Source organism: Hylobates moloch, unplaced genomic scaffold (assembly GCF_009828535.3).
Source record: "Hylobates moloch isolate HMO894 unplaced genomic scaffold, HMol_V3 SCAFFOLD_17, whole genome shotgun sequence".
In the NCBI taxonomy this organism is placed as follows: domain Eukaryota; kingdom Metazoa; phylum Chordata; class Mammalia; order Primates; family Hylobatidae; genus Hylobates; species Hylobates moloch.
Window position 1 is genome coordinate 81,345,930 of NW_026652292.1, and position 17,629 is coordinate 81,363,558.

The 17,629-nt window shown below is 44.4% G+C and overlaps 1 protein-coding gene across 11 annotated transcripts in view; it reads right to left on the bottom strand.

Annotated features, from left to right (window-relative positions):
- ADD1 (adducin 1) overlaps positions 1–17,629 on the bottom strand; it is an 87,295-nt gene that overhangs the window by 27,541 nt on the left and 42,125 nt on the right. For all 11 annotated transcript variants that reach the window (XM_032136044.2, XM_032136048.2, XM_032136042.2 and 8 more), the window contains exons 5-9: positions 9,056–9,136; positions 8,365–8,514; positions 4,476–4,619; positions 4,272–4,370; positions 3,362–3,538 (exon numbers count right to left, since the gene is read on the bottom strand). In XM_032136044.2, the coding sequence (XP_031991935.1) occupies positions 3,362–3,538; positions 4,272–4,370; positions 4,476–4,619; positions 8,365–8,514; positions 9,056–9,136 (651 nt within the window). The remainder of the gene's footprint in view (positions 1–3,361; positions 3,539–4,271; positions 4,371–4,475; positions 4,620–8,364; positions 8,515–9,055; positions 9,137–17,629) is intronic.

A 17,629-nucleotide genomic window follows, 5' to 3' on the forward strand; every position in this document is an offset into this window, starting at 1 on the left:
TCCACCTGTCTCAGCCTCCCGAAGTGCTTGGATTACAGACATGAGCCACCACGCCTGGCCTCCTTTTATTTTTTTGAGATAGAGTCTTGCTCTGTCACCCAGGCTAGAGTGCTGTGGCTCGACCTTGGCTCACTGCAACCTCTGCCTCCCGGGTTCAAGTGATTCTTCTACCTCAGCCTCCTGAGTAGCTGGGATTACAGGTACCCTCCACCACACCTGGCTAATTTTTGTAGAGAAGGGGTTTCACCATGTTGGCTAGGCTGGTCTTGAACTCCTGACTTCAGGTGATCGGCCTGCCTTGGCCTCCCAAAGTGCTGGGATGACAGGCGTGAGCCATCGCGACTGGCCTACATTTTTTTAAAAAGGTAGTAACAATCACGAATGAAGTTGTTTTGGGTTTTATTTTCATAATTGTCCTCAGAAAGATAAGGTAAATGTCTGTACTGGCAGTTTTCCCATTTCTGAGCATGCTTTGTTGAGGAATAATAAAAGATAATGACTCTGCCATAAAGACTATCTGCAGAAAAACAACAGTTCTTATTAATTCAAGTTTCCTTTTGCTTAAAGAGCCAGAACTCAGTAATCTCCACAACTTCAGAATAAACCACCCAGGACTCATCAACATAATTTTATCCTGAAACCATATGGATTTTTCTTTATTCTTCCCCTTTAAATGCTGTTAAACCAAAATCAGAAGTAATACTCAGACCTCAGAACTACTATTTGGCTTGTAGTTAAAAACATGGATTTGGGTCAGGCGTGGTAGTTTACACCCATAATGCTAGCACTTTGGGAGGCTGAGGTGGGAGGACTGCTTGAGCCCAGGAGTCCAACACCAGCCTAGGCAACATGACGAGATCCTGTCTCTACAAGAAAAAGGAAGAAAGAAAAAATGTATATGGATTTGTTCCTTCTTTGAAAAACTGAAATTGTATCTTGATTTTTTTTTGGGGGGGGGGACAATTTAGCATTTTTTTTCTAACTGTAGAAGTTCAAACGAAATATATCCCTCTTTTTGAATTTTTTTTATTTTTTGTGGAGAGGAATCTTGCTATGTTGCCCAGGCTGGTCTTAAGCTCCTGGTCTCCCACCTCAGCCTCCTGAAGTGCTGGGATCACAGGAGTGAGCCACTGTGCTCGGCTGCAATATATATTATAGTGTGGAAATTGGCAACTATTCTCTACTCAGTTATTAGCAAACAACATATATGCCAAACCCGATGCTAAATTAAAATATGGACTATGATTAGTGATGGCTGTCTAGTTTATTTTTTATAAACTATATGGCCGTCTAATATTAAAACAATCTGTACACATTAAGGACACTGAATAAACATTCATCACACTTTTTGTAATGAATGTTTTACTTATTAATCATTCACCCTTATCTTCCTTCCCTACCAAATCAGAGTCTCTGCCTGATTTTGACTTCCCCCTCTCCACCTTCTAGGATGTGCTTTCAGCACAGTCTTTGGTGGCTGCTGTGCATTCTGACCCCCTCTCTCCCCTCCCTCACACTGACTTTAAGTAGAAGAGCAGCAAAATGTCGCCATATTTACCAGGAGGCAGGGGCTGTGTGACTGGGCCAACCCCAGCCCTCCTCACCTTATGCAGCCATGCTGGATGACCTGGCTCCTGACGCACACCTGGGCCGTGGCTGCCCCACTCTCAAGCTTTCTCCAGCTGTGAGTTCCTGCAGCTTCACTACCCTGGCTGGCCACCCAACTCTAACTGCTTCTTCAGCCTTCTTCGTGAGCTTTTGCTCCTCTTCCTACCTCCTTGACTAATCGGCACCCACCTCTGCCTTCAAGCTCTCATCATGCCTATGACTGCACAGATCACAGGGGCAGGGCTCATTTGGGAATCGTTTGTCCGTCTCTCTTATTAGGTCATAAACTCCTGAGGGCAAGAACTGCATCCTATTCATGACTCAACAGTAGACAGTCAATTAATGCAATCAACCTTATTGATTATATGAACTCAAAAAGTTACGCTAGACTCTGCCTTCTCTGTTCGTCCCTGTGTCACTGATTGAGTCTACTCCACTGATTGACTATCACGCCCAGGCAGAAAACCCTCAGTTCTTCCTTTCTAGCAGACAATATTCATCCCAAGTGCAAAGAATTTCAGTAAGAACATTTAACATAGCCTGAATCAGACCTATGAATACTTTTTATTCCAAACCTTCAGGAAAGTTAAACTTCCTGCCTCCTGAAGCCACCTATCTCATCTGTGATCTGTGATCTGGTCCAAGGGCCACGCCTGTCTTAGGCTGGAATGTGCCCACTTGTCCAGTACTGGCTGGCAGCATACAAGGATACTGGCCCCTCTGAGGCCTTCTTTCCCCACACTGACATGTCCTCACATCTACACCACTTGAGGTCATGTGGCGTTAGGATGGACCATCGTGACCCCCATCTAAGAGGTCTGATGTGCAGCATGGAAGGGATCTGCTCCAGAGCCCTGTGTCTGATGATGTGGCTGTGGGACTGAGACCCCAAGGGCAGTGTTCTAATACAGCTCTAGGAACTGAGTATTTAATGATCCCGGTAAAGTCAAGATGAACCTGAAAGGTGCACCGTACGGTGCACATTCCCATCTCCCCACTCCCGTGTCTGCAGCTGTGCTGTGGTCTCTTCAACCTGTCATCCTTTTTTTTTTCCAGGCTTTCAAACTCAGGCTAAGATCCTACCTATTCTTTGAGGTCATTTCCAAGGGCTACCTTCCACATAAAATTTTCTCTCCAGTCCTTGCAAAAGAATGAAATTCTTCACGGAAGCCCTGTAACACAGAACACATCCTGTGTGTCCGTCCTCCTATCACAGTGTGGGCTCACTTTCCCTGTGTGCTGGAGGCCCCATAGGCCCGCCTTCTGGACCATGCCAGGCTCTGTGTCCCTGCAATAAGCAGCTGAGGGGCTCCTACACCGTGCACAGGGAGTGGATACCATGAAACACAGTCATCAGGCCCCAAACAGCCAGGACTTGCTGTTAAGACAAAAGCCTAAATACCTGACTGACCGATTTCAAAAGCGCCACCTCTCTCGCTTGCTTGTGGGATGGTGGGGACTGAGCTGATGCAGCTGGTCATCCAGCTGCCTATGCATTCTCTGTGCTCTTGTCCCCACTGAGTCCAAACACAAGCTTATCTTTAAAAAATAAAACAATACCAGGAACCCTTCACCTCTACATTTTATTGTAATTTACCTTAGAAGTTAAACAACCCTAGTGCTTCTTCATGACTTTGAAGGTGAAAGTATTCAGATACTGCATAAAAGACAGCAATCGCACTTGCTATAAGAACACCAACACTGGCACTTTTAGAACAAAAGGTTTATCATCAAGTGGTGGCACCATTCTTACCAGATTATCGAGCATCCGCATGAGGGCTTCAAATTCCTGCTCACCAATCTGCCACTTGGGAGGCGATCCAGTGCCTTCCCCTACCGGAGACCCTGGGGAACGGGACTTGGCTTTGTACTTCTCAGGATTCAGCAGGACTAAGTTGTCTGGTCCTCCTGCACTGGCCAGAGTTCGAACCTTTTCCAAAACACACACAGCATGGCTTGAGTTCCTTACTGAGATCAAGAGGGTCAGATGACTTGAATAAAAATGCAGGTTTCAAAAGAAACCAAATCTCTAGAGTGTAAGAATAAAAAATTTAGAACGGATAGTGATAGACTGATCCCAAGGTTACTTTCAGAAGTATTTCTTTAGCATGACAAAAATATTGGGCACCAAAGTTGGCAGAGAAATGAGAAAACACAGCACCTTTCAGGATCCTACAAAGGACTTGGGACCTCACTACACCACAGACATAAGTCAAGAAGCAGAGGGGAGAACGTGAACTAAGGGCTGACAGAGCGGAGGGAAACTCACAGCTGTAAGCTGCGGGCAAGTCTCTGAGTCTCTACTTCTTTATACCTGCTTTTTCAAAGAGTACTGTGGGGGTCACGTGACATCACGTATGAGATGACACACACTAAGCACCTGATGCCAGGCCTGTACACACCAGTACTCCATAAACAGTAGTGACTGACATATCTGAAAATTTTAAAAATAGAAATGAAAAGCCCAGTAATCCTTTGCCAACTTCAATCAGTGAAACAGCATTTGTCCTGATCAAGTCCTAAATCCATGAGCTTATCTTTGGCAAAGAGATTGCTCAAAGACTCCTCTCCTATTCGTAAGTATCAAAAAAAAAAAAAAAATCTATGTGAACCCCAGACACATCCAAATAAACTGCAGAGTGATTGGAATGGCTGTCCCCTACCTGGATCTCACAGGCAACCACAAGGTTATGGATGTAATAGAAGGCCTCCTCAACGCTCTCTCCAACTGACACGAGCCCATGGTTCCGGAGAATAAGAACCTGAGGAGAAGCACGAATGCTCTATGGAGCTGGGCAGGAAGACTGGTCCTTTGCTTTATTCTTCTTTCTGCTGTAATTTAAATACCAGATTAGATGCCTACTGACCTTGCTTTTAGGCCCCAGATTTTTCTGAATCAAAACTTTTTCCTCTTCATCAACCAGAATGCCATGGTAGTCATGATAAGCCACTTCTCCAAGGGAAAGCGCCTCCGGGGAGATTGGCAAGAGGCCACATTTCATTGCAGAGACCTAGAGACCAAATGGTCGCCATGAAGAAGGAAAAGCTGGGGTTACACAATGACTGATGATATGGTAAATGCTTTCCTCACAGAAATAAAATGGGAAGGGAAATGTTTTTGTTCTCTTCTTGAAAATCAATCTACGAACTTAAGACAAACTTGATTTCCAGTGCTAACAATTCACACCTAAAAACAAAACTACCCCTAAACTGGGAGAGCCTCAAAAGAAAATCCACATCTTTCTAGACTTTTCCCACTGACTATAAGTGCTATGTAAACCTGGATTTAATTATACAATGAGCACTGCATTTAGTGCAAGGAGCAGACCACAGACTCCTCTGAGGACTCAGTGCATTTCAGAAGAAGGCTTCCGGTCAGGTGTGGTGGCTCACACCTGTAATTCCAACACTCAAGAGGCTAAGGCAGGCGGATCACTTGAGCCCAGAAGTTCGAGGTCAGCCCGGGCAACAAAGGGAGACCCCCGCCTCTACAGATAATATTTTTAAATTAGCCAGATATGATGGCATGCCCCTGTAGTCAAGAGGCTACTCTAGAGGCTCAGGTAGGAGGAATCCTGAACCCAGGAATTCAAAGCCAGCCTGGGCAACATATGAGACCCTCATCTCTTAAAAAAAAAAAAAAAGGAGGAGGTTTTCCAAGTGCGCTAAAGTTTTTATGTACTTTTTATCTTAGGTTGTAGATAACATTGAAACACCTAAAAATTAGGTGAAAGCAAATTTATACAAGTTTGTATATATATAATATAATTACATATATACAATTTATATATATAATTTCTTATATAATTTCTCTACATGTATTTAAGTAAAATTGACTCTCAAAGAGAAAAATCTAAGTGTTCATAAAGTCCTTATGTTTCCTAAAATTCCCCAGAGTGGCCTCAGAATATGCCATTTTTTAAGGTCTTCTAAAGACAAGACCTATAGACAGCAACATTATGACCCTAAAGTAATAGGCTCCAAAGATTCAAAAACTATCTTTATCAATTCCATAGAGAAAAGTTAACCTAAAAAGACAATACTACATTTAACTCCTTCCAAAGTATCAGCTCTCATACAAGAAGAAATTTCCTTACCACGCAAAATTATTTTGATAATTTTAAAAACAGGCTGGGCGGCCGGGCGCGGTGGCTCACGCCTGTAATCCCAGCACTTTAGGAGGCCGAGGCGGGTGGATCACGAGGTCAGGGGATCGAGACCATGGTGAAACCCCGTCTCTACTAAAAATACAAAAAAATTAGCCAGGCGCGGTGGCGGGCGCCTGTAGTCCCAGCTAATCCGCAGGCTGAGGCAGGAGAATGGCGTGAACCCGGGAGGTGGAGCTTGCAGTGAGCCGAGATTGCGCCACTGCACTCCAGCTTGGGCGACAGAGCGAGACTCCGTCTCAAAAAAAAAATAAAATAAAAAAAATAAAAACAGGCTGGGCACAGTGGCTCATGCCCATAAACCCAGTCATTTGGGAGCCAAGGTGGGCAGATCACTTGAAGCCAGGAGTTCGAGACCAGCCTGGTCAACATGGTGAAAGCCCGTCTCTACCAAAAAATACAAACATTAGCCAGGTGCAGTGGCACGCACCTGTAGTCCCAGCTACTCAGGAGGCTGAGGTGGGAGAATCATTTGAACCCAGGAGATGGAAGTTGCAGTGAGCCAAGATCGTGCCACTGCACTCCAGCCTGGGAGACAGGGTAAGATCCTGTCTCAAAAAAACAAACAAAAACACGTTACATGATAGCTGTTCATAACCATACTGTCAAAGGTACCTTTAATAGTTCTTTAAAATCCATAAACGTTTTAGTGGCTGGAGTGACATGCATTCTTTCAGGAAAAAAAAATCACATCATTCACACAATGATGTATCTACTAAAACCACGATGTTGACAGAAGAACCATATGTTCCGAGTGAAACAAACCAGAGGTAATGTTCAAATAATCCAACACACATGACAGTAAAACATCACGATCAGGTCAGGCGTGGCGGCTCATGCCTGTAATCCCAGCACTTTGGGAGGCCAAGGTGGGCAGATTACTTGAGGCCAGGAGTTCGAGACCAGCCGGGCCAACATGATGAAACCCCATCTTGACTAAAAATACAAAAATTAGCCGGGCATGGTGGTGTGCACCTGTAGTCCCAGCTACTTGGGAGGCTGAGACAAGAGAACTGCTTGAACCCGAGGGACAGAGGTTGCATTGAGCTGAGAGTGTGCCACTGCAATTCAGCCTGCGTGACACAGCAAGACTCCATCTCCAAAAAAAAAACCAAGATCAATTAAAATACAGCATTACTGGGCCAGGTGCAGTGGCTCACGCCTGTAATCCCAGCACTTTGGGAGGCCGAAGCGGGCGGATCACGAGGTCAGGTGGTCAAGACCATCCTGGCTAACACAGTGAAACCCCGTATCTACTAAAAATACAAAAAATTAGCCAGGCGAGGTGGCGGGCGCCTGTAGTCCCAGCTACTCGGGAGGCTGAGGCAGGAGAATGGCGTGAACCCGGGAGACCAAGCTTGCAGCGAGCCGAGATCACACCACTGCACTCCAGCCTGGACGACAGAGCGAGACTCCGTCTCAAAAAAAAAAAAAAAAAAAAAAATACAGCATCTGTTGTACAATAAACCCCAAAAGTCCTTATATAAAATTGGTGATAAAAAGCATACTTCTCAAGTACTGTGCTTTCACATGACACTGAGCAGATAGCCTGCACATGCACTTTCATACGGAGGGGTCTAAGGCTTTGTCAGGGTGGCTCATTCACACCAGAAGGGGCAAGGCTTGGTGCACAGCTGAGGAGGAGGGTTCCTGAGCAGCTTGGAAGCTAAGCCTCGTAACAGCCTGCACTGCCTGTGTCTCCTCTCCCAGCCGCTCCTTTTCTTCTTCTCCCCGTCGCAATCCAGCTTGGGTCCTGCTGGTTGGCTGCGGGGAGCTGGACAGGTTGGTTTCTAGGCCTCGACCTCTCCCTTTCACCAGCTCGTCCCCACAGACTGTCCTCACGTTCAAGTCTCCTACACCCCAAACACCCTTCCCTGAGCCCACCAGCACCCTCCACCCACCACCCCAGCTTCTCCTCTCATTCTTTTCCCATTCTTCTCGAATGAGGTGCCTGCTTACTGCTGTCATTTTGCACTTCCCCAAAGTCTTCAATACCCTGAAATCTTACCTCTCCCTCAAGTCTCTATGACTTTGTTTTGTTTACTGTTATTTTATTTTTTTGAGACAAGGTCTTACTCTGTCACCCAGGCTAGACTTCAGAGGTACAACCATAGCTCACTGAAACCTCAACGTCCTTGGCTCAAAATCTTCCCACCCCAGCCTCCCAAGTAGCTGGGAGTACAGGCATGCACCACACTGGTTAATTTTTTAATTTTTTTTTGTACAGACGGGGTCTCACTATGTTGTCCAGGCTGGTCTCCAACTCCTGGGCTCAGCAATCCTCCTGCCTCAGCATCCCAAAGTAGTGTGATTACAGGCATGAGCCACCATGCCCAGCCAATTGTTAAATCTAATAGGCATTTTCAGACTTATTACATGTTTTTCAAAATTAAATGGGATATATGGACCCCTTAAAAGGAAAAAAAATTATTTTAAGAAAGTCAAACTTAGTGGTACACCATTTTTTTTATATTCAACAAAATTAGTTTTACTGACTACAAACAACAAGGAAGGGCAATTCAGAGGAAACGTGCAGTGCCTTTCACTAAGCAGCTTTAAAACTTAAGATGCTACCAGGGCAGCCACTCACCGCAGCCCCTGCTGGAGTGTGAATGTGCACAACGCACTTCACGTCCGGGCGTGCAGCATAAATTGCAGAGTGTAAGGTGAAGCCGGCTTGATTCACTCCCAGATTAGTGCTTCCACGATCTACTATATCTCCTTGTAGATTGATCTTAACCTGAAAATGAAAAAATAAAAATTTAAAATACCAAGAGGACTTCATTTTTCTTTTCTTTTCTTTTTTTTTTTTTTTTTTTGGTAGAGTCTGGCTCTGTCGCCCAGGCTGGAGTGCAGTGGTGCAACCTTGGCTTACTGCAGCCTCCACCTCCCAGGTTCAAACAATCCTCCCACCTCAGCCTCCCAGGTGGCTGGGACTACAGGCACGCACCACCATGCCCAGCTAATTTTTGTATTTTTTTGTAGAGTTGGGGTATCACCATGTTGGCCAGGCTGGTCTCCAACTTAAGTACTGGAATTATAGGCGTGAGCCACCGCACCCCAGCCCAAGAGGACTTCAAATTACCCTAACTAGAAACTATTCAAACTCAAGGTTACAATATTTGTAACTTCTCTCAAAGGTTTTTCTCTAACTGAACACATCACATAAAACATAGGCTCTTTCTTGTTTCTTGGGTTTTATATATTTGGCTGATCTGAAGATGCTGAATGACCTAACATGACCTGCACATACAAGCTGCCAAAGAGAAGGACATTCTTACCAAACTGGATGCAGTCACTTCACTGTAAAGAAGTCCAAAAGGGACAATAAGGAAGTGTTCCTGCTCGGAGTTCACTCTGGTCTGTGGGGAAAATGACTGAATTAGCTCAAAGATCCAAGTGAAATGATTTGCATCTCTTTCAGGCTACAAACTCACAGGTTTGTTCAGAACACTGAGTGAACTATGCAGGGAAGCGTCCATGCACAACGCCTGTCACCAAGCCAAGGGGTACTGGAAGCTTTCTGTTATTCTATTGTACTAATTTATCACGTATATAAAGTGCTTCTTGCTCACGTTCACGATAACTGACTTTACAGAGGGAAAAAACAGTTCCACACTAGCCTTCTGACAGGTCAATAAATTACTGCTGGGTTACTCTATTGCACTTTCTGGTGGCTACTAGTGTCAAAGGCAAAAAGGTGTCACTCCTCAGGGATATGATAAAGAAAATCAAAACTTACATTTTTTTTTTTTTTTTTTTGAGACAGGGTCTCACTCTGTTGCCCAGGCTGGAGTGCAGTGGCGTGATCACGGCTCACTGCAACTTCTGCCTCCCAGGCTCAAGTGATCCTCCCACCTCAGCCTCCCAAGTAGCTGGGACTATAAGCTCACAACACCATGACCAGCTAATTTTTGTATTTTGTATAGAGACAGGGTTTCGCCATGCTGGCCAGGCTGGTCTCAAAAACTCCTGGGCTCAACTGATCCACCTTCCTTGGTCTCTCAAAGTGCTGGGATTACAGGCATGAGCCACTGTGCCTGACCAAAACTTACTTTTAAAAAGTCAAACAGAATGTCCTTTTTTTTTTCCTTGCTGCAGTAGGCACTGACAAAATGAATTGTTAAAAATACTTAACACCGGCTGGGCGCGGTGGCTCGAGCCTCTAATCCCAGCACTTTGGGAGGCGAAGACGGGTGGATCACTTGAGGCCAGGAGTTTGGGACCAGCCTGGTCAACATGGCAAAACCCCGCCTCTACTAAAAAAATAAAATAAAATAGACAACTTAGCCGTGTGTGGCAGCGGGCGCCTGTAGTCCCAGACACTCAGGTGGCTGAGGCACGAGAATCACTTGGAACCCAGGAGGCAGAGGTTGCAGTGAGTCATGATCGTGCCACTGTACTCTAGCCTGGGTGACAGACAAGACCCTGTCTCAAAAAAATAAATAAAATAAATAAACAATAAAAAAATAATTAAAACCAACTTGTATCCTTACTACTTGATCTGTTTTTTTGTTTGTTTGTTTTGAGATGGGGGTCTCACTCTGTTACCCAGGCTGTAATGCAGTGGCGCGATCATGCTCACTGCACCTCAACCTCCTGGCTCAAGCGATCCACACATCTCAGCCTGCTGAGTAGCTGGGACTACAGGCACAAGTCATTAAGCCTGGCTATTTTTTTAATTTTTATTTTGGTAGAGATGGGGGTCTCACTAAGTTGCTCAGGCTGGTCTTGAACTCCTGAGCTCAAGCAATCCTCCTGCCTCAGCCTCTCAAAATGCTAGGATTACAGGTGTGAGCCACTGTGCCCAGCATAATCCATTTCTTAAGTCTCTACTACACCACATCCTCATTGCCTTCATTGGTTTGCCTCTTCCACAATATGTTTTTCTCTCCCAGTAATTAATTCAATGCAGATTTGGTTTACACTATGCATCAAGCATATGCTAGACACTAGGAATACAGCAGTAAAAAAGAAGAGACCTGCCCTCAAAAATATTCAATCTAAGCCGGGCGTGGTGGCTCACGCTTGTTAATCCCAGCACTTTGGGAGGCTGAGGCGGGTGGATCACCCAAGGTTGGGAGTTCGAGACCAGCCTGACCAACATGGAGAAACCCTGTCTCTACTAAGAAACAAAATTAGGCTGGGAGCAGTGGCTCACGCCTGTAATCCAAGCACTTTGGGAGGCCGAGGCGGGCGGATCACGAGGTCAGGAGATCGAGACCATCCTGGCTAACACGGTGAAACCTCATCTCTACTAAAAATACAAAAACAAAATTAGCTAGGCGTGGTGGCGGGTGCCTGCAGTCCCAGCTACTCGGGGGCTGAGGCGGGAGAATGGCGTGAACCCAGGAGGTGGAGCTTGCAGTGAGCCGTGATCATGCCAATGCACTCCAGCCTGGGCGACAGAGCGAGACTCTGTCTCAAAGAAAAAAAAAAAAAAATTAAAAAAAAATATTCAGTCTAGCTTTTATAATGATTTTGGTATAGGTTCAAAAGGTTTCCTAAAGATTAAGTTCAAATACATTTACTACTGGGTTAAGGAACCCAGAATCCTAACTAGGGTCGGATAGATGGAGCTGAGTGTTGGCTGAAAAGGACCTAAGGTATTTAGTCCAGCTTCCTAACCCATATAGTGATTTCTTCTGTGGTGGCCCAAACAGAAGCATACCAAGGGTCTGCTTGTTTTAGTTTCAGTGATGAGGATGCTTACCCCAGCCTCCCTCATTTATTCATTCAGGAAAGAAATGACCACCTACTCACTGAGAGCCCACCATGTCATGAGCGCTGAAGCACTGTGATAAACAGATGCTGGAGAGACTTAAGGATTAAAACGTTCTTTCTAGCACTGAGAAGAAATCTGTTTTCCTGTGTTTGTCACCACTGCCTCTAGTATATAACACAGAACAAATTCTAACCCCCTTCTACAATTTAATTTTCAGACATCTATACCTATCCTGTCTCCCCTTATATGATCTGTAGGCTAAACTCACCTGATTGTCTCTGTAGAGCATAACAGGGTTAAGAGCACAAAATCCAAAGTCAGATAAGACTTAAGTTCAAATCCTAGCTCTGCCAAGAACTGGCTATGGTGTTCTGGGCACCCTGAGCTCCTGTTTTCCTCATGACTAAGTGGGGATGGAAGAGCCTGTGTCTACAATAAAGCTCGCAATAAATGGCATCTACCCATTATTACCATCATTAGTGGCAGTGGGAGCAGCAACACTAAATCATTGCTAGGGGTCATTTACATGGATAGTGAACTACAACACCCAGTCTCTATAAATCCCTATGACCCACTTCTTTGCAATGCTGAGTCAGCCCTGCTTTCTATTTCCTAAAGTCAGCTCCTTTATCTTTTTTTTTTCTTTTTTTGAGACAAAGCTCACTCTGTCACCCAGGCTGGAGTGCAGGGGCACGATCTCAGCTCACTGCAACCTTTGCCTCCCGGGTTCAAGCGATTCTCCTGCCTCAGCCTCTGAGTAGCTGGATTACAGGCACACTATGCCCAGATAATTTCTGCATTTTTAGTAGAGATGGGGTTTCACCATGTCGGCCAGGCTGGTCTCAAACTCCTGGCCTCAAGTGATGCACCCACTTTTTCTGGCCTCCAAAAATGCTGGGATTACAGGCGTGAGCCACCGTGCCCAGCCTCCTTTATCTTAAAAAGCATGCTGACCTTTTTTTTTTTTTTTTTTTTTTTTTTTTTTAAATAGAGACAGGGTTTCAGTATGTTGACCAAGCTGGTCCCAAACTTTTGAGCTCAAGTGATCCTCCTGCCTTGGCCTCCAAAAGTGTTGGGATTACAGGCAGGAGTCACTACATCCAGCCCATGCTGACCTGTTAAACTATTTAACACAAAAGCAAGCAGTTGTCTAATTGCTAAGCTCAGTCAAAACAAAACATAAAACAAGGGATCTCTGTATGTACTGGTTGGAATTAAGAAAATTAAGGATGAAAATAAGAAAAGATTAAGTTTCAGATTTTTTTTGTTTTGCTTCTTTTAAAAGCCTTTATTTTAAAAACACACATACAAGGGTATTTAGAAGATATAAGACAACGTAAGTATAATAATAAATCAAACATCCATGTATCTATCAATTAGCTTAAGAAATACAATAATTCTAGTGGCCGGGCACGGTGGCTCATGCCTGTAATCCCAGCACTTTGGGAGGGCGAGAAGGGCGGATCACAAGGTCAGGAGATGGAGACCATCCTGGCTAAAATGGTGAAACCCCATCTCTACTAAAAATACAAAAAAAATTAGCCAGGTGTGGTGGCGGGCGACTGTAGTCCCAGCTACTCGGGAGGCTGAGGCAGGAGAATGGCGTGAACCTGGGAGGCAGAGCTTGCAGTGAGCCGAGATCATGCCACTGACTCTAGCCTGGGTGACAGGGTGAGACTCTGTCTCAAACAAACAAAAAAAATCTGATGTCTATAAAATGACATTTCATTGTGATATGAATTTATAATTTCCTGGTGACTAAATGATTTCAGTAACTTCATATTTTTATAAGGCATTCTTATCTCCCCTTCTGTGAAATTCCTTTCTTGCCTTTTGTCCATTTTATACTGGTTTGTCTTTTTCTTACTGACAGTTATCTATTCCAGATATTATTTCTTCTTTTTTTTTTTTTTTGAGACGGAGTCTCACTGTGTCACCCAGGCTGGAGTGCAGTGGCACAATTTCAGCTCACTGCAACCTTCACCTCCCAAGTTCAAGTGATTCCTGTCTCAGCCTCCCAGTAGCTGGGATTACAGGTGCGCACCACCACGCCTGGCTAATTTTGCATTTTTAGCAGAGATGGAGTTTCACGTGTTGGCCAGACTGGTCTCAAACTCCTGGCTTCAAGTGATGTGCCCACCTTGGTCTCCCAAAGTGCAGAAATTACAGGCGTGAGCCACCGCACCCAGCCCCAGATATTAATTTCTGTTGGCTACATGTGGGACAAACCTTCCAGGTTGCGGCTTTTATTATTACTGTCTTTATGGTATCTTTTATCTTTTTTTTGAGACAGGGTCTCACTCTGCCACCCAGGCTGGAGTGCAGTGGCACAATCTCAGCTCACTGCAACTTCTGCCTCTAGGGTTCAAGCAATTCCCCTGCCTCGGCCTCCCCAGCAGCTGGGACTACAGGCACACCACCATGCCTGGCTAATTTTTTTGTATTTTTTGGTAGAGATGGGTTTTCATCATGTTGGCCAGGCTGGTCTCGAACTCCTGACATCAGGTGATCACCCACCTCAGCCTCCCAAAATGCTGGGATTACAGGCGTGAGCCACCACGCCTGGCCTATGGTATCTTTTAATAAGGAAAAATTTTATTTACTTTAAATGTAGACAAATTTATCCATCTTTTCTTTTATGATAAGTGATTTTTGTGTCATAAGACATCTTTCCTTAGGCCAGAGGTTCAAGGCCAGTGATTTTCACCTATATTAGTCCTAAAATTGTTAAAGTATTACATTTCACATTTAATCTTTAATTCACTGGGATTGCTTTGTGATTATGTATAGTATAGAAGTCTCACATAATTATTTCCACCTGTGACTTTTCTACCCAAGCATCCCAGCACCCATCATTGCCAAGTCTGTCCCCCACCCCGCTGAGCTGCAATGGCGACTACGGCATGTCTGTTTCAATGCATGCAATTTGGCCCTACTGATCCCTCTGCATCTTCCTTTACCCAAAGGACACTATATTAATTGCCTCCACTTTATATTAAGTTTGACATCTGGTAGGAAAAATCTCCTTGCCTAGCTGTTCTTCAGGAGTGTCTTAGCTATTCTTGGCCTTCCGCTCTTCATCTAAATTTTAGAAGCATGCTGTCAGGTTCCACATTTAAAAAGTATTACACAACCGTTTTTGTCAGTCATTTTTCTTTTGTCTCTCTCTCTCTCTCCATATATATGTACATATTTCATATAGCTGTAAACAGTATACATTTCATATTTTCTCATTTCTGATACCTTTCATTTTTCATGTTTCACTTGTTCTACATGATCTTTGTAATTGTTTTTCATAGTATACAACATTTTCTCAAATTGGTGTTGAATAACTGAGCCATTTCCTATCTACTGCTGAATACTTAAGGACTCTTAAAATTTTTCATTATTGGCTGGGTGCAGTGGCTCACGCCTTTAACCCTAGCACTTTCGGAGGCTGAGGTGGGCGGATCACTTGAGGTCAGGAGTTCAAAACCAGCCTGGCCAACACGGTGAAACCCCATCTCTAGTAAAAATACAAAAAAATTAGCTGGGTGTGGTGGCAGGTGCCTGTAATCCCTGCTACTTGGGAGGCTGAGGCAGCACAATTGCCTGAACTCGGAAGGTAGAGGTTGCAGTGAGCCGAGATCATGCCACTGCACTCCAGCCTGGGCCACAGAGTGAGACTCTGCCTATAATAATAATAATAATAATAATAATAATAATAATAATAATTTCATTATTACAAATAATGCTGGGCCAGGCACAGTGGCTCACACCCTGTAATCCCAGCACTTTGGGAGGCCGAGGCAGGCGGATCACTTGAGGCCACGAGTTTGAGACCAGCCTGGCCAACATGGTGAAACCCCATCTCTACTAAAAATACTAAAATCAGCCAGTGGCATGGTGGTGCACACCTGCGCATGGTGGCACATGCCTGTTCCAGCTACTTGGGAGGCTGAGGCAGGAGGATCACTTGAACCGAGGTGGTAGAGGTTACAGTGAGCCGAGATTCCACCACTGCACTCCAGCCTGGGTGACAGAGTGAGACCCTGTCTCAAAAATAGTAATAATAGTAATGCTGTAATTAATATGTTTCCTTCTTTTACTTAAGATTTATTTCCAACTGTAAGCTTAACTAACAGATTAATACATATTTTAACTTTTAAAGGCTTAAAACATTCAATTCTCTGAACCTAAAGCAAAAAGGAGAAAGTACAAAATTACAAACATCAAGTAAAAATAGAGAAGGACATTTTGAAGTCAGTTTCCTCTGCAGTGGTCCCTCCCCGTCAGACCAGCACTGCTCTCCCTGTGTCTCTTCCCACACATGTACTGCCCCTTCTCTGTGTATGAAGAATGAGACTCTCCTGTTGCAGACCAATGCAGTACCCAATTCAGTACCTCCAGAGGAGACTACGATCACGTCCCTGAAGCACAGGGCACTGGTCACAAAGGTGGGTCCAGACCATCACCTCAGAGGCTTAGCATTCTCTGGAATCCAGAATGGAGTTGAACAAGCACCTGCCAGGTTCTGCAGGTGTGAAGCCTTGACAGCATTCCACTGACAGCAGGATGGGCAGGCCAAGCCATAAGCTAAGTGCCACCGAGAAAGGAAGCCCCGTCCACTGTGCTAACTGGGCCACCCTGTCTTGTCTCCCTCCCCCAAGCCCCCACAAACACTTCTCCAAATCCAATGCAATCTTAAAGATCTATTTCAGACAATCATCTCCGATCTTCTAACACCTGTTAGCAATTTTAAATCCCTTTAGCAGAAAATCCCTATGACCCTCTTTCAAAGAAAGGGCAGAATGACCTGCTGTCACTTTTTGTTGATACTGTTAGTATTTGCTTATCTGTTAAGCGTCTGTACCATACCTAGATTGTAAATAAGAAACGGATGCCATAATAGTAAAGCAAAATAAACCAAAACCTTTCTTCCTTAAAGATTCTCTAGTTCTAGTTTATAAGACATAGGAAACATTTTAGGTAACTTGCAGTTCTTTTTACTCGGTATTAAGCCCCATGGAGATAATTTACAGAAGAGAAAACACTTTTTTAATTTTGCCAATTCTTAAACAATTAAAGAAGGAGAAAACAAGCAATTTAACCAATTCAAACTTATTTAATCAGCATTCAAAATAGGACTAGGCAAACAGCATTTTAAAACCTGCAAAGAACGTGAAGCTGTTATTACAGTTAAGGATTACATTTCCGATCACAGCTGTAACATTTTCATGGCACTAATCTTCAGGCAACAATTTAGCACTAAATCTCCACCAGAGCATTCTGTCAAGTATAATTAGATGACAGAGGCCAGCAATTTCCCTGCAGGCACCAGGAAGGGAGCTGGCATTTGTGCTAGGCTAACTGGACCCACCAATCAAATGTCAAAAGGTTCCAGCGAGCTCTTGTTCACAACTTTACTGAGGTAATTTCAGTTCAGCCAGAGGTTTCATTCAGTTTTTCACCTAAGTTTACTGCATGCCTACTCTGTGCCATGGGTCCCGGGGCCACAGCAGGGACCACAACAGAGGCTCTCCCTATGGAATTTATATTCCTGTGGGCAGAGAGGGACAGCAACAGCTAAACATACAGAATGGATGGGGGTAACTGCTACAGGGGAATAAAGCAGCGGTGACATTCTACACAGAGTGAGCGTGTGCACACAAGAGCATGACATGGTAAAGCTTGCATTTTGAAAAATTCATTTAAGCGGAAACAAGAACAGACGGATAGAAGGCAACTCAGTCTCTCTGGCAGAGACCAATATCAAGTCCCAGAGGCACAACACACTAATCACAAGGTGAGCTCCAGACCGTCACCTCAGGAGGCTTAGCATTCCTCTGAGTCCAGAATGGAGCTTAACGAAGCACCGCTGGTTATGAGTCCATGTGCAGAAAAACCTATGTGTGTGTGAGTACGGAGGAAACATTTCAGCAATCTGAACAGCGCACACACTGCTTGCCTCAAGAGAGATGGAAGTATTGGTGGAATTACAACTTTTTCTTTAGACATCTGCATAAGGTACACTTGATACAAAAAGCAGGCACTGTATTAACAATTTAAAATATCCTTTAAAAGAAATTACATGAAAAAAACAGAAGACTGGAACAAGTTTTAAAACCAAAGGAAGGAAGCAATTCAAAGG